Below are 21,316 nucleotides of genomic sequence, written 5' to 3'. Positions count from 1 at the left end.
AGCAGATAGCACAGAAGACCAGGAATCACTTCCATCAGCACACACAGTGGTTAACTGTTTTATTTTTCAATATTAATTTAAGCAGTTCAAAGTATCTGAAATGGACTGTTACCCCAAGAATGAGAGCAGAAGTTCGAAAAGGCCCACCATAGCATATATCGCTGCTTTAAAAGAACATTAAATATCCCAACACTAACTTTTTAAGTCCCAGAAGAAAACATATTTAATAAAACCATGTATTTAAAGCGTGGCTTTGTTAAAAAGAAATAGCAGCAGCATCTACTGCAATCCAAATTAACAGCTGAAGTTTAATTGCTGCAATGCCATCTGATATTTACTCATCGAAGACCACTCCATCCTAGTCCACCCCTTACCTGAAGCTTGTGCATTAGGCACATCTTTGTTACGTCAAAGCAGTATTCCACTGTCCAAAGGCCGTGCCTTACTCTGAAGAACTTTGCTGTTTTACTTTCCAGGAACTGGAAGTCTGGACAACGGACTTTGTGCTGCCTGCGACAGTGTGGCTGGCAGGATTCTTCAATCCCCAGTCCTTCCTCACTGCTATCATGCAGTCCACGGCCAGAAAAAATGAATGGCCACTGGACAAGATGTGCCTTTCAGTGGAAGTGACCAAGAAACACCGTGAGGATATGACAGCTCCACCCAGAGAAGGCTCCTATGTACATGGCTTATTCATGGAAGGTAAAAGACTGCATCTTTTATGAGATGTGTTTCAGGCACAGAGAAATCCCTGGTCAGCCTAAAAAAATTACTGCAAACAGAGCAGGTGTCAATGCTCTGTAACTTCCTAAATGTTGATTTGTACAGCTTTTGCAAAAGCTCCAAGCAGCGGGGCCTCTGTCCGTGCTAGTGTCAGGCACGCCAGCTGAGGGCAGCACCCACCCAGTTTACGAGCAGAGTTTCACAAACCAGATTTTTTTTTTCTGGAAACGCAGACTGCGTATTGTGAGCCTGAGGACTGGGCTGTTTGAAGCTGCACGTTTCTAGTGAACAAATGTATTACCCTGCTATTTAATGTGTGAATACAACAAGTCAGGAAACGCAAAACCTAAAATAATTACTGTTAAAAAAATGAGAGGGAATGAGATGGTAGTAGTAGCTGAGCACCAAAAGGGTCGATTAAACAAGGGCACAGAGCACAGCGGACAGCTTAGTGTAGTTCCCCACCACGGCCAAGTTCTACCTTCAGCTATGCGCCTTCCATGCAAACCTGTGCTGAAGGGATGAGTGGGGGCACGGCTTACTTAGACACCCCACACACAGCAAGGCAAAATGCATTCATGAGTCACAGCGAGATGGTAACGTTAGCCCTAACGACTACTAAGCCACAGCTACCCAACCTGCACACTTTATCCCTGAACTGTGCTGCTAGAAAAATTCCTTCCCACCCCTTAACAGTTACGAAAACAGCCACCTCTAAGTGAAAAGGCCTTTGAGCAGCCGGTACCACGACAATTTTGTAATACTGCAGGCGCTCGATGGGACATTCAGTCTGGGGTTATCGCAGATGCTCGGCTGAAGGAGCTGACGCCTATGATGCCAGTCATCTTCATCAGAGCCATCCCCGTGGACCGCATGGACACCAAGAACGTCTACGAATGTCCTGTCTATAAGACACGGATGCGAGGCCCCACCTACGTCTGGACCTTTAACCTAAAGACAAAAGAAAAAGCTGCCAAGTGGATCCTTGCTGCCGTTGCTCTGCTCTTGCAGGTCTAAAACTGAATGACTATGGAAAAAAGCAGATGCTTTTACTTGCCAAAAAATAACAACAACAAAGCTGTGTAACTCTGAGTTTGATTGTACCAATACTATTTTAGCAAAGTAGCAATAAAAATAGTGCTGGGACTGCGGTCATGTGTAGAGTTTCTTACGACAGATACCGGTTTTCAATGGGTGGCTTTTGATAAGGTGCTGGTTGAGAGCCAGGGCACTGAAGCAAGCCAAATGGAACAATGGCTTGCAACCATCTAGACTCCTTTCCTTCTCAGAGCTCTCTCTCTTCACAGCTATTTGTTTGATCGCCCATTTAACATCACTTTCCATCCCGTTAAACATCTGAACGACTGGTTCTAAAATATAGTTGCACAAAACTTCCAGAAATTGTAGTAGGTGATTCTAGTCAAAGTGATGAATAACTCAGGTGAAAAGAGAGACACATGATTTTTTTTTTCCCCACATCTGTATATTTCCATCACCCATTTCTTCCTCATGAAAAAGTGCACTAATAAACCACAGTCAGTGTCATATAAATTCCCCGTAAGAACGGCAGAAAACTCACCCAAAGCAGCAACTTTTCTTCTTTCAAAAGAAATTCTTGATCAGAGGTGTTACTAGCTTCACCCACAGCTTCACATACCGATTTGGCTGCTCAAATGTTGACGATGAGACGATGCCTGAGCAGAGGTAAAGCTGCTCCTGCTCCTGTACAGGGAAAGCAACATCACCGCAGTAAATTCTGTGTTCAATTTTTCCTAATATAATGACCTTTAAGAAAAGGCAGTTCTCAGGTAAAACTGGCCACGGATCCTGCCAAAAGGACGCATCATGCCTCCCACAAGCCTGAACACAGGGGCCTCATTCCATGCGGTACAACTCATAGAGCAACCAAACCACCAAGCAGTTAGCACAGGATCTGTCCTTCGCACCCGCCTGCCACGTTACTCCACCTTTTGATGACTATCACTGAGTCAAGTAACTGACCATCGGGAATTAGCAATTTAAACTCTACAAAGAGCACAGGGAGAACGCTTTGTCTTTTTGTGCCCTTCAGTTGTAAGAGAGCTAACCTTCAGTTTCAGAAGAATCCTAAATCCCTCGCTGTAATTGCCAGAAAAGGAAACTCTATCATAATCTCAAGAGACCGGCTTACGCAGCTCTTTCTAGACACAGCTCAAGCTCTGTGTTTTCAAATGAATATGCAGTCATGATTTCAACTAAATTACCAGAAACACTTAGGCTTCTTCAGTGTGTACACAATACTGCTGAAGAAGGAAATGAACCATCATGATGATGATACATGCTCGAGTTGCACGTGAAAGCAGCTGCTTGATCAAAGGTAGAAGTGGTTTTCTTATCAAAGGTAGCTAGGTTCCTAGATTTGCAGGCAAACAAGAGCAGACCAGCTCCTGCAAATCTGTTCTTAATCTTTTTTTTTTTTTTTTTTTTGACTAGTTAAACTGTCACAAACAACAGCAAGAACACTGCTGTTACAATTCAGAGTGGAACACGGAAGCAGGAACTAAGCACTGGAAAGGAGCACCAGAGAGATGAACCAGGAACAGACATAAGACATTTGTGTGCCAAATCAGTTTAATTTTAGAAACCCAAAATGCTCAAAATGCTACGATCAACCCTGCAATGAAGATTGTGTGCCATGGCCATCTGATGCAGTGAGGTAATCCGATCACTGGAAATGAGACCAATTATATGAACTGAAATTCAGAGACTTTAACAAAATACTCAGTTCATTCAGTGAGATACCCAGACCGCTCAATTTTTCCCCATTTTAAAAATCCTTGGTGAGATTTGGAACTGAAAGCTACATAGCTCAAGTGATTTCACGGCACATACAAGTTAAGCATTCAGAAGCAGCTAGTGCACATCAGCTGCAATATTAAAAGCTCAGTTATTATTTAGAAGGTCATTATTAAGAAGACTGAAAGCTTAAATGCTCAAAAAAGAAATGTCGAATAGAAAAGCCCAGAACACACTTTTTTTTACATGTCAGGATTCCTTGAAAACCGGACACTGGAAAAGCTAAGTATTCAGTTTGTTCATACAGCTGAAATGTCACTTCAGCTAGGGTGCTGGCTGGAGTTATCATTTGCACAAAGAAAGAAACACAACACTCCATTAGAGGCTTTATCACCTTGGCATAAAATTAAGTCTTCTGAACAACAATCACAGAGCAGTAAACAGACAGCCAATCTCAAAATCAGCTTCCAGCAAACGGGAATCATTTAAAGCCCTTTAAATTAGATCACTGCAGCACCGGTTGAGAAAAATTCCTTTGTCATATTTTCATTGATTCTCTCCTTCCATTAGAAACAAGTAGAGGCACGATATGAATTGAAATATTCAGGCAACTCTTCCAGTAATAGAATTGTTTTTGATTAGATATACTCTGACTCATTCTGTGGAAGAGCCCTGATGCAATAGGGCAATTCCCATTGATCTTGAAGACAACCGTGCCTTCTTATGCCAAGACTCAGCTTATTACAATACATTTTTCAGATCCTGAAGTCACACACAAAGGCAACAAAAACCAATATGCTTTGTAGCAGAGTACTACATGAGGAATTGTGTGGGACAATGTCAGCTCCCGCAGAAGATTCAGAGTCAAGACTGACAGTGTTTAGAGAAGAGTGCTTAACAGCCCAAGCTGCCTCATGAAAGCGGAAAACCTGGGACGCTGAACATTAAACCACTGAAAAATGCTTGTGTCAACACAGGGAGCTGCGGCACCTAGCTTCAGGGGCAGCGCAACCAGCCCAGAAATGCTCTTATTGCAGAAACTCCGCTAAGAGCCCCTGCCCTTGTTCGCCTCCATAGCCTGTGGGCAGCCACCCAAAAGCTAACTGCTTGGCATTTATGTTCCTACAAAGGATTTCCCGAATGCCTGAGAAGCAAAGTCCTCCACAGGTGTGAGATTGGTGGCCAAGAGGGCCCCACCTCATCACCCCAGAGCACGGTGCTACCTTGGCAATGCCCAAATATTGGGGGATAAGGCCCAAGAACGTGCTGCGTGATCCTCCCCGAACGCCGTGTCTCAGCATCCAGCGCCTGAGCGCTGATACTCGAGTTCACTGGGGACACATGTTCTTTCCCATTTATGGCCTCCATTTCCCAGAAACAGGCACTTGCAGCAGGCATCTCATCAATAGTCACTTAACTGACAGCTCCTTGAGACTTCCTATGCTCAAGAAGGGTTTGAATTATTGTGGCTGTAGGTTTTTATTGCGACTGCGTCATCAGCGTTCCCTCCGTGACCGAGAAGCACAGCATGCATGTTCTCTCCCCCTGAACAGCCACTTACCTGATGGAGTTGCTGCTGCAAAGCTTTATTTTCTGTCACTATCGCAACCTGAGCTTCCAAATCCCGATGAACCGAGCGATACCCAAAATTCGGAGAGCCAATCAGCGTTAGGCAGGGCAGGTTGCTCCCTGCCAGGTACAGCCAGAGGCCTGCAGGAAAAACAGGAGAAGAAAGGAAGCGTGGCAGACAAAGGAAATGACCGGGGTAGCCTCAAACAATTGCTTCACTTAGAAGAAATGAATTAAACATGTTAGATTTACAGTAACTATAAATGACCACGACACAGAGCAAGTTGTCAAAAACACGCTTCCTTGTAGGCAGCCGAGTGTGCAGAGCTCTTGTAGTGCGAGTCCTGGGGGACACCTGCACAGCTCGCATTGCCCAACTTTGCGTGCCCTTTGCAGGGGGCTGCGGCACCCTCGGTGCCACCCCAGGGACCCATTCTAAAGAACATAAATGCACTGCAAGGGGGCCCCCAAAAATAATTCACAATGAGTCACCATTGTTAAGTCAGAGGTCGTTTTGCACCACGACATCTCCGAAGCACTGAAATAAGGCAAACAATTTGTCAGTTCTCTGCAGCAGGGAAGGGAAAAGCAGCGCCACGCGCCAGAGCACCAGGCAGGCACGCCGGTACCGGAGCAGTCAGGTCAGAACTGGGAGCAGAGCAGTTGCACAGTGAGTAACCCCTTTCCCGAGACCTCACAAGACAGTGGTGTGAAGAGGCATCTCCCCGCTCTGACAGGTGAATTCACATGAAATAAACACTAGTAAGAGAAGCGCAAATTATTACACCCACTCACTTCCTGAGGAGCAACCAGAAGATGAATTCGGTTCTTGCCAGGATGAAGACTCCCAGGTCCACCCACCCTGCAGTTTTCACACAGCTTTACCAGTACAAGGGCAAGAGCAAGCACGAGACAACCCGGGACGGTTTGTCAAGCACAGAGCTGAGCTTGGCAGCACAGAGCTGCTGGGGGTGCCATGCGGGAGCCACAGCTGCTGCCAGGGGCCAGCTCCACAGCCACTCTGCCCACAAACAGATCCAGGGAGCATTTGCTCTCCCCTGGAGCACACGAGCGCTCGGCAAAGCCCCGGGCAGGTCCCTGACAGATGCCCTATCCCTACTGCAAGTCACACAAGGACTACAACAAAGAACCCGTAGCCAAAAAACCACCTAGGCCTTAAAATAGAAGCAGGTTTCCTAACTCAACCCCAGAGCAGTTCCAAGAATGCCTTGAGTAAGAAGCTGCCGATTCACCGCTGGTTCCTGTAACCTCCTCCCCGCCCCCACGTCACGCACTCAGCAGCTCCGCGGCCGCTTTCAGTTGCGCCTCACGGTCCTGAGCTGGCACTGCACCCCCCCGACTGCCCCCCCAGCTGCAGAGGGACGCAGTGCCCACCAGGCGAGGAGGCCAGGGGCCACCAGACGGCACAGGCTTGGCCGTCTCTGCCACCAAAGGCAGCGGCTGCAGCGGCCGCCCGGTGCCTGAGCCCGGCAGTAGCAGGCTCCCCGCGGCCGGCCAGAGGTGTGCTGGGCAGCAGCCACGAGCAGCGCGCTGCCACGCTCTTCCTAAGCAGCCCTGCGGCAGCCCTAAAGCCTTTCCTGTGTCTCTAGCTTTATGGCCACCTGGCAGGATCTGCTCAAACAGTGACTCACCTTTCCAGAAAGAGGAAGAGCAGTTTCCCAGCCGCCACTCAATAGCAGCAATGCAGGTTTATCTCGGAGCAAACAGCCACCTGCCCTGCACTCTGTCACCTGATGCTTTTGTGGAAGGGACCCTAATCCTAAAAGCCAGGCCTGCCTCACCTGCAGCACCACACCCGGCAGCGCCGCTGGAGGCTGGCGGGTCCACACTTCTGCGGGTGCATTTCGTGGCGTCACACCCAGGCCCCTCCTGCCAAGCCCCCGAGCCTCGCATCGCTCCCCCAGACGGAGCACAGCCAGGCCAAGCAGGGGCTGGCTACCAGGCAGGTGCGCTCTGGTAGCCTGGAGAAGCGGCCCGTGCTCAATCTATGCCAAACCACAAAGTCCCACTCGGAGCCAGCAGTGCCCGGCAAGAGGAGGAACCTGCAAACCACAGAAGCCTTGAGCACGTGCTTCCTGGAAGGCAGATCGCACACGACTTCCCAGCCAGGCAGACACCTCCTCAGCAGAGCCCCCGGAATGCGATACGGGTTTTAGGGCACCCGGGGTGCCGGTGTCACTGCTGTCGAGGCACAACACTCGTCGGGAAGGTTTGTAGTTTCTATATATAGGAGCCCAGTAACACTCGATTATTTTCTTTAGACAAGAGAAGGCCGAATCAGCAGCTTTCCCTCCCTGCCACCTCTGAACCCTCTTCCGGACGGCGCTGCAGGAAGCAGGGCAGATAGAGGCATTCCCACAATCGTTAACAGCTAATCTCCTTCAACAAACAAACCCAGATGAACTACTGGCCATGGCCCCTGGAACAGGCTTGCACTGGCTCCGGGATGCATCCTTCCAGGGTTCCCATCAGACACATGCTGCAAACAATGAGAACGCCCCTCAGCACGCTGCAGGGCCGGCGGTGGAAACTTGCACGTTAATGAGTGCCAGATTGGTACCGCTTACAGGAACAGAGCTGTCCTGGGGGACCGTGAGCCACCGCAGGAAGTGACACACAGAAGCGGAGCTCTGCCTGCCCAAGATCAGGGTAACAAAGGCGCTGCGGCACGGAGATGTCTCAGCTGAGCTGAGGGCCGCGCTCAACCGCGAGTCCGAGTCATTTTGTGAGGTGCTGCACTGGCAGGCCTCGGAACGGGACGACCATAAGAAGCTAGACACCGATAAAGCCACACGCGTCACACTTCTTAAAAAGCTATCCCTGCTTCCGCAGACCTCCCAAACTACTTGCATTAGGAAAATCTACTACTGAGCAGTCAAGTGTTGACTACAGCGTCACAGCAGAAGAGAACAGTCAGTGTCTGGATTTTCTGAAAGGAAAATTTAGAGAGAACCAGCAACAACCGGTCAAGGGAAAATATTCATGCTCTGGTCAAGGTGGTGTTGGGCCTGTGAAAGTTACGCCCTTTCTGTCAAGTGAAAGAAAGTGGGGTCTTCCACAGAAGACTATGACGGCAGATTTTTTTATTTTTAAATTAACTGCATTTGTTAACCAATATTCATTTCTCAGTTACTTCCCGGCTCTCAGGAGGCACAGGAGCACACTACACTACACTGCACTTTCCCACGTGCCGTAAGCGGGAGCTGGTACAAATCCCTTCACGCTGGGGCCATCCCCACAGAGACCTGCTGCCACGAGAACCCGGCATCCAGGACCTCTGGGGAGTCACTGCCAGCACACTCCCGTGGCACTGGGGTCCCTGACACAGTCAGCACTTCTTTTTGCTGAAACTGTCAAGAAGGATACGAGAAATTGAATCACAGCTGCTTCTGTGACCATAAATACCCATACAGATGCCTCCTTTTGTTTCACATCAAGCTGTGCATCAAGACAGCATCTTACTGCTGCTGTGAGGACAGTTCCTGTACTACCCCTGAGACTATATTTAAACTGGAAATCCAGAGGCAAGACATGACTTTGCATAGCTGTCTCCTGAGAGACCCAAACACTCAGGTTTGTGCAAGCAAAGTGTTCGAGCCTCGGATGAGTAATCTGGAGGTTAAATCCAGACTCAGCACCCAGCCACCCCCTCGCTCGTCGCACACTCCAAATATGTGTAAAGGCTCACATACGTTCCCAGTGAGTCCCCTTGGGAAATGGACATCTTACCTTTGGCATGGAAAGTCCACCCAGCCCTAGAGTACTCCTGCAGCTGGACCCTCTCCTGTTGGTGAAGGTAGCAGACCTCGCTGTAGAACTGGTGTTCTATGTAAACATAGGCAGCAGGGATGGCGCCTGCCACCCCTTTGGCACCAAAAAAGCCATTCACCTCTGGTGAGGCCAGAAGAATCCGGTACTCTGCCCGAGTGCCCAGAATGAGGTCCATGTAAGCTTGCGTCAGGTTGAAGTAGCCAGTGGTGAGGTATATCCTGGCATCCCGTTCAGCCTCTGTCAGCAGCGTCTCTGTGACCATCTCGTCTATTTGAATCCCAAAAGGTTTCATTTGGATTAAGGGATAAATCCAGGTGTCAGGTTCTGGTTTCAGACTCCCAGATGCTTGAGAGCCTTGCTGGGATAACGAGGAGTTGCTTTGCTGGCTGCTGTGGAAAGTCTTTGCGTGAAGGAGTTCTTGTCGTGTCCTGGCAGAGTTGATCACTTCCATGACTCTTCGATTTGCTATCTCACAGTAAGCCACCTTGTCCCCTGCAGGAAAACCAGGACAGATCGCATTTAATACCTACTAGCTCAGAGCTACGCGCCACCTACTATGTAGCAGGAAAAGCTAATGACAGGGGATCAATATCAGAACAAAAAGGAGTTTTTTGACACTAAGACCCAACAACTTTCTTCTCTATGTCTGAGACTGGTGTTTTAAAGATGTTAGGAATTGTTCTACGAACACCCCGACAGATGCAGTTGCAGAACTCTAGCAACCTTGTTTCTGATAACGGATGGCACAGAAATGGGATGCCCCAGTCTGTCAACAGTGGTCAGACACCCAACCGTTCACAAACAGATGAGTTCACATCCTCCTTAAATAAAATACGGTCTGTCACTCCTCTCCTCTGGATCCTATCACCCAACCAGACTGGGAGACTCCCTCCTACCTTGGTAGGGGTGTACCATCCCCTCCATCATCTGGACCGTATCATCCTGCTGTAACTGCAGAGACACATCTCCAATTGCATCCACTAGCTCCGTGAAGAAGTCTGCAATCTCAGGAGAGTCCTGCAGGAGAACATAGCGGTCCTGACGATTGGTGAAGTACAAATCACTCAGGTTTGCACTAGGAGAGAAAAAGGAGAGCTGAGTTCCAGAACAGAGCATATGCACGGGATCCTGAATGCCCCAGCTGAAGCTGCAGATCACACTCCACACATAGCAAGACTAAAGCACAAACTGGCCATTTCCTTTTGAATCTGGAAGATATTTTTTTTTTGAGAAAGGCTGCCTTTCTTAAGAGAATCTCACGAGACAGACCTATGGTTGCTCTTCCACATCAGAAGAGCATTGCTGTGATCATTACAGAAAAAACAGATGCAAGTAATGAAGTTCAGACAATACTGGTGGTATGCATACCTTGCATCAAAACCTCAGCTAAATGAATCATGGAAAGGCCTGGAGAGGAAAGGACTCACCCGCTCAGGATCACATTATCATCAAAGAGATAGACCTTGATGTGCTGCAGTCCAATGGTCTCATTAAAACGCTCTGGAATCAGGAGCCTGAGAAGACCACGCAGGTTAGGGGTGTGGAAGAGGGAAACACGGACTCGATCGGGGAATCGCTGCAGCAACGGAATTAGCATTGTTCGAGAGTTCTTCCTGCCTGGGAGACATGGGAGTTTCACACACGGGATCACACCACGCGGGGAATACATCAGGACAACTCCTCAGCTAGGAGCTGTTTACAGAATGAGCACCTGCCTCATCTGTAGGTGCTTAACTTTTTCTTTTTTTTTTAACCACTTTCATTTACACTTCTGTCAATATCAAAACCAATATCCAGAACTGTACGTGTGTTGATGAATGGGCCTTGCAAAGGATTACCGGGCAGGACTGACACCGTCCCGCACCCAACACTAACAACACATGCTACAAGGAGTCACCACAAAGGCTAAGCGTACTGCTACTTCCAACAATTCCCCACTATCCTTTAAAAATGGAAACATAAAAGAGCACGATGGATAAGGGCAAACGTACTGACAAATGAACTGAACAAGCAAGAAAGAACAAGTTGCACAGAGCACGGTCTGGCCCAGTGATCTTCTGGCTCCTAACACCGAGTTTCTTAAAAAAAAGCTGTTCATCTTGAAGGCTTTCTGGGAATATGCAGTTACTGGTATACAAGAGGACAGGTTTTGAAATGCATGGGATTTAAGCCTGCAGGTCCAATCAGCCAAGGCAGCCTCTCTCTTTAAAACGACAGCACGTCCAGCCCAACTATAAAACAAGCCTTTGAAGAAAGGAGAGTATCATAGTACCTACCCCGAGACCCCCTGGTGTAGTCAAGAAGAATGGAAACTCTGAGGTCTGGTGATTCTTTTGCTTGCAATGATTTCTCCAGTGTTTCTTCTAAGCAATCCACCTGCAGAGAGAGATCGTACTACTCATTACAGAAAGCAAACAAAGCTTTATAAGGAAAGTGTTCAGAAACCAGGAGGGCAGTGGTCACGAAAGTTTCCATACCCTGCTCTAAGTCTTTCCTAGTCATGCAAAACACTGCTAGATCAGACTGCATTTGGCAGACTGGCCTCCTACCCTATCAGCCTACAGCAACATATGAAAGGGCATCAATTCTACATGCATGCATTCAGGCCTCTGAACAGCAACTAGTTTTAGCAGAAAAAGTTCCAACGTCGTTCCCAAACCGCAGATTTGTGTTACCAAAGGAAAACCTTGGCAGAGTTCACAAACGATAGAGGCAGTTTTATTCCTTAACTACAAAGCTGTTTGCCACATGCAAATTCAAACCCTGTGTGCAAGCCCAGACAAAGACAGGCACAAAAGGCTGCTCAGGACTCCGTCCACCTTTACCCTGCTACAGAATCTGAATTCAAACCTAAGAATTTGGCCAAGGTCAGGCTTCTCCCTAAAGGACTTAGGGAATGCTTTTGTTTCTAGAGGGAAGGACAGGAAACAGAAAAGGTAAACAACATGAAGCAAAACTGACCCTTGTCTTAAATGCAAAGAGCTAGCAATGCATCAGTACTCTGCATTTGCAGGATAAAACACAACACTACATACATACAACTTTAATCACGTTCAAGAAAAATGGCAAGGAAAAAAAAATCATCCACGATCACGAAGTTCTTCAAAACCCCTTTGAGCACTGTCCCAGTAACCTCTAGCAGTCTGAAATACCCAGGCAGAGCACCCCATGAAAACATTTGCTAGTTACATGGCTCTGTACCAGGCTCAGAACGAACTGCACACACCTCCCTTCCCCATCCCAGTACAAGGACACAAATACAGCCAGGAACCGTGAGAAAGCTCTCAAGGAGAGGAGAAAATGTACGTAAATGTTTTTGCAAGAGCAGGCATTTTCTTTCTGCATCCATTTTCACCCCTTCCCAATCCCTTTCCACACTCACCAGCTCCTGCTCGAGGAGCCCTGTTCCCAGGTATAGTGAAGCCATCACCACTCGCTGCTTGGCTGTTTTTATCTGCACCTGAGAGGAGCAGAAAATAAATTCAGGATCATCCTCAATCACTGTGATCACTAGGAGCTACCAATTGAAACCACGGAAAAGCTCTAGTTCCCCCCGAGGAGGAGCACTTTGCCAAATCATGACATTGTCTGCCTCGTCTTGTAACCACGGAAATAACAACACACTGACAGCAAAGACGTAAAACACACGGGTCTTTCCAGAGCAGGATCAGCACCACTGCTGCATCCAAAAACTGAAATGCTTTTTGGATAGCTGAGGAACGCATTCCCTACACTTAAAACTATTAAACACCAGAGCAGTTACATAGTTTCATGTAATATGCAACCTTTGGAATGTATCACAATCACGCTGGCAATCCCCGTTTTCATTCTGCAACGGCTGAACTAGCCAGAACCTAGCTGGATCTAAACTCAAAGCTGTTCCTATTCTGTGGGAGGGATTAGGCTTCCAGAGGCCTTCCCCAACCTCAAGTCATTTGTTGTGTTATTCCACGACCCTAAAGTTTTGCTTCTGAACAAGCTAACGCCTTCCTCAAGACCCACAGGTGCTTAAGGAACGATGCTGTAGCTGGCAGTGAGCGGTGTCCCAGCCTGCCCAGCCACCCGCATCCAGGCTTTGTACGGAGCAGTCGCTTGTTCCACCTGGGGCTGAAAGGAGACCTGTGCTAACAGAGCTCTCCTCTTTCCACTTCTGCTCACTGCTGATGCTGCATATGTAGAAGCTGCTGCCGACTCTCATGCTGCCTTCCGGGCCCAGCCAAGCCTTGCTCTCCAACAGCTTGCTGTGGCCATCTAAGATCACCTTTCAGAATCACTTGAACTTGCTTTACACACACGTTGTGAAAGACTCAAGCAATTGAGCTAAAATTCTCCTCTCAGTCCCGCTACTGCCCTGCGAGATGCAGCGTTACAGGACTCTCACTGTACGACCTTTGGGAGGGACCGAGGGAGCTGTGCTTGTCGAGTGTCGCAAAGGGAAGGCTAGGAGTCACCTAATAGCAGCTTACAGCTCCTTGAAGAGCAGTTCCAAAGACAACAGAGGCATTTTTTTCTTTGTAGTTACAGTCATATAAATATTTGTTCATATTTATAGCAGCCACAAACAGCGCTTTGGAAAGTTCAGGTTGGACAACAACAAAATTTAAATGACTAAGATGGCCCAACACTGGAACTGGGTACTGAGGGGGGAATCTCTGCCCTTGATGGTTTTCAAGACTCAGCTAGACAAAGCCTGGCTGACGTGATCTAGCGCTGACAATGACCGTGTCTCGAGCAGAAGGCTGCATTAACGACCTGCAGGTCCTTCCACCAACTTGCTGTGACTGCCCACAGCCACTGCAGCTCCCAAAAACCGTCACGCTCGGAACCCGCAACTGACCTTCAAGAGTTCATAGAATTCAGCCGGGGATGAAAGCACCTTGACGTGAGAGCTGGAGATCCCGAACTCTGGCACCAGGTTCCTGATCCACTGGAACCTGTGTGCTCCTTCCGGACACAGGGAACACGGCGGGGCGGTGACCACAGGGACAGGAGGGGTGAGCAGCGGGGCTAGGAGAAGCCATGACGATCTGTGAAAAGAGAGGCGGGGGAATTGTGTGACAGGGCCTTTGCTTCCCACAGGCAGCCTCCAAGGAGGTGAAGGAAGAGCCACAAGCAGGGCCAATACATCGGAAGGGTTCACAATAGCAAGAATGCCCGTCCCATACTTCCAGTAGATTCATCAAAACCAAATCTAGGATAGAAAAACATACGCAAAAGGCGACAGAACAGATCTTAACATCACCGGTGCCTGCCCCTAACTGGCAGGAGCTTATTCACCAGAACAGGACCGGGGCTAGCAGCTTGGGGGACTGAGCTGTCAGCTCCTCCAGACACCCACAGATCAGGAGGCTGGTGGTGCTGCTGTGGCTGCCAGCTATCCCTGTAATCAATCACTTCTGAATTCTGTCGCAATCTCAATCACACGTGCAGCAGTTTTGCCGTGGTCAACAGTCACTTCTCTTTGTAGCTTGGCTCTCAGCTGGGCTAAGGATTACTCCTTTCTATTTCAAGTAAAGATGCTTTAAAACAAGGCACGCTACTCCAAAAGTTCCTTAATGAAACAAACAAACAAGCCTCACGCCCTCAAACTTGTCCAAAAAAAGATCCTGAGCATGCAAAGTGCCTGACTGCAGTCCTAGCAAAGCAACGAAGCCGTAGCACCAGAACACTGCCCACAGGGCAGCGTGTCCCCAGGGGCACAAGGCAGGGGGCCTGTGGGGTCCTGGGGCGCGCTCTGAGAACCGCAGCGGAGAGCACGAGGCAGCCCTCCTCAGCTGTCCGCTCGCACTCTGGCCGAGCACTAGAAGAACGTCACCACTTCTTTCACAGACTTCAAAGTAACAGGGAAGTAAGCAGGGGCAACAGCAGGAATTTCTTCAAGAAGAAATGTCAGAACAAACTTCATTGCTCTGACGTCACCTGAAGAAACCAAGTTACTGCTAAGAGTCCTGCTTAGGGGGACGGCGAGAAGGAAATGGTGTTCTTCTCTGGAGGCTCAGCATGCATGCAAGATCATGCAGTCATACGACAAGCCCTGGTAGGAGTCTGTCCACATGACAAAACCACATTTCAGCACAATTAGCAGCAATAGCTCCCATGAGGTCCAGGAATCGAAGAGCAAGTGCCCGAACTACCTCCCCAAACCCTGCAGAAAGTACCTGGGACTGCAAAACCTCCCTGCAAGAGCCCGGCTTCGACCAGGCCAGCACGGGGGCGGCTGCCTCGTCCCGGAGGAACGCCAGGTCCCGCGGGGCCAGGAGGCAACCACCAGCCTGCGGCCCACCCCGACGCATTCTGCCATCGCCACAAACCAAGGAGAAACTTGATAACGACCTTTACCAGAATCTGTTAGGAGGAACTTTTAGGTTTTACCATAATCCAAAGCCCAAATGACCACAGATTCCAGGAAGATGATTTCACCCAACTGCTTCATGATAAAACACTGGATCTTCACAAGGTTTCCGAGTACCCTTACGCAGAAGCCAGACACTTTGTAGTTGTGTTTCCTGGAAAATCCACTAGTTTGTCACTGACTGTTCATTGCAACAAAAGTCTGAGTCAGTTTGTGCAAGAATTCCTGGGATGGTGTCTTTCAGCAGATCACGGGGACCAGGCCCAGGCTGGACACCCGTAAATTTTACGGATTACGAAGTTCAGCTGTTAGCAACAGAAACACCCTGTAGGAGATGGAGAGAAAAATAGTTCTTTTTTCAAAGCAGAGAAGGAACACAAGAAATGCTGCTTTTTAAGCCCACACAAGTCCATTCTTACGGAACTTGATTTGGACCTTGCTCAGCTCGTGTCTCAAGGCGCCAGCCACACAGGGGCCCAGGGACGCACATCCCTTTATCGTTGCAGTGAGCGTGGCGAACGGAGCCGGGACGCCCGAGCTGCCTGAATTCAGGTCAGCATCCACACACACTCTCTGTAAAAACAAAGCGCACGGCTCACAGAGCAGTAACAAACTCAGGACCATAGCCTCGCCCTGCAGATTACAAATTATGTTCTCTACGACTATTCCCACTGAGGTAACAGTAATTTTTTATGGCATTATACGACAATAATTAATCAGCAAGAAAAAATAGCTGTTTTCCTTATTGCTCCACTGGCCAAAGCTGGGCAATTGTGCTCGCAGAAGGCCGAGAAGCCACCTTCCTGAACCAGGATTCCAAGGCATTTCCTGGCGAGGGCTGTGAGAACTGCAGGCTCACCCACACCCTCGCTCCACCAGGCCAACGCTGGGCTCGTGGGGTCCTCTGCGTCACCAGCACTACTTGCTTACAATCGCCTGATTAACTCTGTGCGGGTACTGACACCACTGATCAAACTCCCTCTGCTTTAGAGACATCTCCTCTGTTTGCGCCTGTACTGCAAGACAGAAGTGTTTGATCCTATTCAGTGTTGTGCGCCCAACTCGTACAGTTCTCAAGGAAATCGGTATTTCGCTCCAGCCAGCAGGAACAAATGGCACAGCAACCGTCCCCCAGAGCTGCAACTTCTACCCACGAGTGACTGCAGAAAGCTCAAGCGCCTACCGACGTATAACACAATCCTGCAGCAGTACACCACAATAGAAACCGTGTAGTGTTATGAAGAAATCATCAAAATTCCATACTTCAACAAAGGAAGCTTTCAGAGAAACAGAAACTGGTGGCGGGGGGGAAACCCTTCCCGCGGATTCCACATCATCGCGTTAACCGGAAAGAGAAAACAGAACTAAAAGGAACCACCTCAGATCTTTTCTACATAAGAAGCTGACCCTAAATATAAGCGAGGGATTTTTTTTTGCATGTTCTATTTTTAAAAGCTGTGGTTTTGGTACAAACTCATGATGGAGCCGAAACACTCTTATTCTCTGTAAAACCTCATCTGCAGAACCAGAGGTGAAGTGAAACTGCAGGATCCGGCGCTGTCCTTTCACCCACACGTAAGCCACCGCAGGGGGATCCACGCATCGCTCGCCCCTGAAGTCAGTCGCGTCTTTCCAGGGCTCAGTTCAGTAATTTGTACGCTAACAAACACCGATGAAAACAAAAGGGAAGTCCGCAAACTGCCTCCTTGGCTTACCAGGGGGAAGCAGCAGACGCCGGGCAAACACTGAGCTCTGGGACAACAGCAGCGACTGCCGCACATCTGCCTCCCGCAGAAAGGCCTGGCACCGGGCAGGGCAGGGCAGGGCACGGCAGGGCCTCCCCCGCGCCCGCCGCTCCCCCCAAGCCCCGTTCGGTGCCCGGGAGGCACGGGGAGGCCGGGGGAGGGCGGCTCCGGGGGGCCGCTCACGGCTGCGGCCCGGCCCGGGCGGTCCCGTCCCGTACAGACGCGCGGCGCTTCGCGGCTCAACAGCCGCGATCAGGCCCAGGCGCGGCCCGGAGTGACGGTAACGGGAACCACGGGACCCGAACCGGCGCCCCGCGGGCCGGGCTCCTTACCTGCGGGCGCGGCGGTCGCGGCCGCGGCCGCGGGACAGGCGGTCGGAGAGGCGGCCGAGCAGCGCGGCCAGGCCCAGGCGGCCCCGCGGCAGCCATGCTGACAGCCGCCGCCACAGCGCCGCGCCCCCCGCCGCCGCCGCCATCAGCCCCGCGCGCCTTCCGCTTCCGCCCGCTGCCATGGCGACGCGCCCGGGGCGCGCTTCCGCTTCCGGGGCGCCCGCGCCGTGCCGGTTGCCCCCGGCCCCGGGGCTTAGCGGGCGGCCCAAAGCCCCCCCCATGATTCCTCCCCCCAAGCCCCGGCTCCGTAGCCCCCAGGCTGCGTGGTCCCTACGGGCAGCGGCCGCACGCCCCAGAGCCGAGCCCGGTTCCCCCCTGCGGCGGACGGGCCCTTCTGGCTGCCCCCTCCCCACCGTCCCCGCAGGGCCCTCACGGGCACGGGGCTGTGCGCCTGCCCCCCGTCACCGCGGCCCTCGCCCCGCGGCTGTCCCGGGCCCGGCCGGGCGAGGAGGGGCCCTGGGCGAGCCCCCCGGGGCTGGGCAGGGGGCTCGGGGCCGCCCCGCCCCGTCCCGCACCGGGGGGGTGCCGCCGCGGGGCCCGGGCCTGCCCGGGGCCTCCCCGCCCCTCCCGCCTCGTGTTTCGCCGCACCCGCCCCAGGCAGGGCTCCAGAGCTCGTTTGCATTGCAGCCCAGCTGGTTCACCGCAGCCTCACTTCCCAGAACTGCTCCTCTGCTGTTTATTCCTGACTGGCAGCGGCAGCAGCAGCGGCAGCTCCTCCAGGGCAAATTAAACTATTTAAAATGAAACCCACGGACAAAGCCTGTTTTGTTTTCGGGGTCCAAGCTGACAATACCCAAACGAAAACGGGCAGCCTGCCTCGGGGGGCCGGCCGGGAGGGGGCTCGGGGCTGCTCTCGGCCTGGCTCGCAGCCCCCCGCCGGCCCGGGCGCTGCCCTCCCCCGGGGCGCCGGCACCGCCGCCTGCTAGGCCAGGGGCGATGAGGACATCCCCGGGGACCGGCCCCGGGGCTCCCGGCCAGGGGGGACAAGGGCCCTGGCCGCTCGGCCTCGCCGCGGCTCCCCACAGGCCGCGGCCGGCTCCGCAGACAGGCGCCGCGGCCGCCCGGAGCCCCGGAGGTGCCGGGCAGCGCTGGCCCCGGCCAACAGCGGGCACGGGGGGGTGGGGGGGGGGGGGGCCGCGGGCCAGGCGAGCCGGCCGGCCCCTCGCAGCCCCCGGGCCCCAGCCGGGGGGGGTCACCCCGGTTGTTCCCAAGCGTGCAAAGCGAGGGTGGTTTTCTTCCTTGCAGGTCTGCTGGGAAGTGCAACCGAGGCCAGCGCAGCCTGGAATGTGGTGCTTGAAATAACCTCGGCGAGGCGCGGACAGCCGAGCCGCCGCGGCCCCCTCCCCAAAGGGCTCGCGGCCCCCCGGGACGCTGCGGGGCTCCGGGCGTTGGGCGGCCGGGACGGCCAGAAGGTCCCGGGGGCTGCCGCGGGGTCGGGGGTCCCGCAGAGGCTCCCGGGGTCCCCGCGCCCCGGAGCAGCCCGGGGGTGCGCCCCCCTCCCCGTGCCGTGGCGCCCCCCGCCCGCTGCCGTGCGCCCCGGGGCGGGAGGAGGGCGGAGCGGGCAGGGGGCCGCGGCCCCCGGGCTGGCCGGGGACTCACCTCTTCTTAGAAGGAAAGAGCATGAATGGGAGCGGGAGGGGGCGGCCGCGCTGCCCGGAATGGGCCGGCGGTGCCTGGCGGCGAGCCGAGCCGGGCCGAGCCGGGCGGGGCGCGGGGAGGGCGCCGGGGAGCGTTACAAGAAGCCGCGCAGTTCCAGGAACCCGAGGGCGGGCTCTCCGCCCGCTATAAGAGGCCTCCCCGGGCGGCCCCGGCAGCTCCGCCGCCGCCCGCCGCCGCGCACCGAGCCCCGCGCCCCGGCCGCCGCCGAGACCGGCACCCGCGCCCCAGGTACGGCGCCGCCGGGACGGGACGGGACGGGACGGGACCGGGGGGAGGCGGGGGAACCGGGGGGGACCGGGGGGACCGGAGGGACGGGACGGCCGGGGGTGCCCCGGGAGGGACGGCCGGGGATAGCGGCGCAGCCCCGCGGGGCGGAGGGGAGCGGGCGCCGTGCCCCGGGGCGGCCGGGCCGGGGGTGCCCCGGGCAGGGTCCGCCGGTCGCTCACCGCCGTGTCCTCCGCAGGTGATGGTGTAGCAGCCGCTGCTCCCGGCAGCAGCACCCCGAGCGCGCAAAGCTGGCTCCCTGCGCCATGGTCACCCACAGCAAGTTCCCCACCGCCGGGATGAGCCGCCCCCTCGACACCAGCCTGCGCCTCAAGACGTTCAGCTCCAAGAGCGAGTACCAGCTCGTGGTGAACACCGTGCGCAAGCTGCAGGAGAGCGGCTTCTACTGGAGCACGGTGACGGGCGGTGAGGCCAACCTGCTGCTGAGCGCCGAGCCGGCCGGCACCTTCCTCATCAGGGACAGCTCGGACCAGCGGCACTTCTTCACCCTCAGCGTCAAGACGGAGTCGGGCACCAAGAACCTGCGCATCCAGTGCGAGGGCGGCAGCTTCTCCCTGCAGAGCGACCCCCGCAGCAGCCAGCCCGTGCCCCGCTTCGACTGCGTGCTCAAGCTGGTCCATCACTACATGCCGCCCGCTCCCTGCGCCGTCCCCGAGCAGCCGGGGGGGGGGCCTGCACCCCAAGCGCACCTACTACATCTACTCGGGCGGCGAGAAGATCCCGCTGGTGCTCAGCCGCCCGCTCTCCTCCAGCGTCTCCACTCTGCAGCACCTCTGCCGCAAGACCGTCAACGGGCACCTGGACTCCTACGAGAAGATGACTCAGCTGCCGGCTCCCATCAAGGAGTTCCTGGACCAGTACGATGCCCCCCTCTAAGGGGCCCGCGGAGGGAGGTCACACGCTACAAGCACAAGAGCAGGGGACAGGCACAACACCCCGCAGAAGCAGGGACTTGCGGGGCACGAGAAGCCTCTCCCTCTGCGAAGGAGAGGAGGGGACCGGGGGCGAGCCGTGGCGGACCCGGGGCTGTGGCTCGTGCCCGTCGTGTTGGGGGGGACACCCCGAGGAAGCGCGACACCCCCCGTCCGGGGGAAGGAGACTGCTCTGGTCGGACTGTGGATGTTACAGTGTGCCCCGGCACGGGGGGAGCCGGGTCGGCAGAGCCCCGGGGCGCGGGCAGCCCAGGGATGGCACCCACTGCGCGGCACGGGGGGGGCTGCGCCCCAGCAGCCGCCTCCTGGCCACCCTGACGGGACCGTGCCAGGGGGGTCTGGTGACAGCCCTCCTGCCAGGAGAGAATGAGAAGCACTGGAGCCCAGCTGGTGCCTGACGCTTTTCCTCAGTTTTAAGGGGAAAGTGGTTTTTGCCCGTACTTTACCTCTTGCTGCCTCCTTGTGGGTGGAAGCTCCTTTCACACCAGGCCCCAGACTTGGAGGTCGCTGCCTTTTTGCCCTCGTTGCCATTTTCCAAGGGACTAAGCCTTAATATTCTTCTTGTCCCATGGTCTGGGTTACTGCACATGGTTTGGCGACGCTGAGTGATAATGGTCCCGGTAACACGCCGTGAAGCCGGAGGGGAAGCAGCCCGTCCTGACACCATCAACAGAGTCCCACGTGCTCACGTCTGCAAGGAGCGCCGAAGGGACACGGTGCTGGCACCGGGCCGTTACTCCCGAGTGTTGCACCCCACCTGCCCGGCCTCTCCCCACGGGCCCCAGCTCTCCATCCCAGCCGTGCTGCTCCCCGGGGCACCGATGCCTGCGGGAACGCAGCCGGAGGATGCCCTGAGAGCGCTGTCCTGTGAGCGTTCCTCTGCGTCTGCCTGGAGAAGCAGTTGTGGTTCTTTTTTTCTGGCCTTTTTTCTTTTTTTTTTTTTTTACCGAAGAGATGTTTACAGGTCTACGTGAATCACTGTCTTTTATAAAGATTCCATCTTCACCTCCAGCCTCGAGGGCTGAGCAAAACCATGCTTGAAAATTCAACCAAAACAAAACTCAGATGAAACTTTGCACATATTTATATTTATAT

The 21,316-nt window shown here is 53.5% G+C and overlaps 3 protein-coding genes across 5 annotated transcripts in view; 2 read left to right on the top strand and 1 right to left on the bottom strand.

Moving 5' to 3' along the window:
- Positions 1 to 1,874, top strand: part of DNAH17 (dynein axonemal heavy chain 17) — a 35,758-nt gene extending 33,884 nt beyond the window's left edge. Inside the window, 2 exon segments of the mRNA XM_035312585.1 lie at positions 477 to 702; positions 1,493 to 1,874. Of these exon segments, the coding sequence (XP_035168476.1) occupies positions 477 to 702; positions 1,493 to 1,740 (474 nt within the window). The 3' untranslated portion in view covers positions 1,741 to 1,874.
- On the bottom strand, positions 26 to 19,596 carry PGS1 (phosphatidylglycerophosphate synthase 1). Of its 3 annotated transcripts, none has more exons than XM_035312592.1 (10): positions 19,451 to 19,596; positions 13,697 to 13,886; positions 12,242 to 12,319; positions 11,136 to 11,235; positions 10,287 to 10,476; positions 9,756 to 9,934; positions 8,818 to 9,351; positions 5,060 to 5,208; positions 2,303 to 2,445; positions 26 to 1,674 (listed from the first exon to the last, which is right to left on the bottom strand). In XM_035312592.1, the coding sequence occupies exons 1-9, from the start codon at positions 19,534 to 19,536 to the stop codon at positions 2,326 to 2,328; spliced, it is 1,626 nt and encodes a 541-aa protein (XP_035168483.1). In that variant the 5' UTR covers positions 19,537 to 19,596; the 3' UTR covers positions 26 to 1,674; positions 2,303 to 2,325. The 3 variants fall into 3 exon arrangements, with proteins under 3 accessions (XP_035168483.1, XP_035168482.1, XP_035168484.1); XM_035312591.1 differs by lacking the exon at positions 19,451 to 19,596 and adding an exon at positions 17,289 to 17,487; XM_035312593.1 differs by lacking the exon at positions 19,451 to 19,596 and adding an exon at positions 18,945 to 19,085 and having other exon boundaries at positions 33 to 1,674.
- Positions 19,087 to 20,305, top strand: SOCS3 (suppressor of cytokine signaling 3). The gene is given in 3 exon segments (XM_035312595.1): positions 19,087 to 19,232; positions 19,468 to 19,965; positions 19,967 to 20,305. Coding segments are annotated over 2 exon segments (630 nt in total). The 5' UTR covers positions 19,087 to 19,232; positions 19,468 to 19,534; the 3' UTR covers positions 20,166 to 20,305.
- The last annotated feature ends 1,011 nt before the right edge of the window (positions 20,306 to 21,316 follow it).

This window comes from Oxyura jamaicensis (assembly GCF_011077185.1).
Source record: "Oxyura jamaicensis isolate SHBP4307 breed ruddy duck chromosome 18 unlocalized genomic scaffold, BPBGC_Ojam_1.0 oxy18_random_OJ166, whole genome shotgun sequence".
NCBI classification, from domain to species: Eukaryota; Metazoa; Chordata; class Aves; order Anseriformes; family Anatidae; genus Oxyura; species Oxyura jamaicensis.
This window is presented reverse-complemented; position numbering and strand designations above follow the sequence as displayed.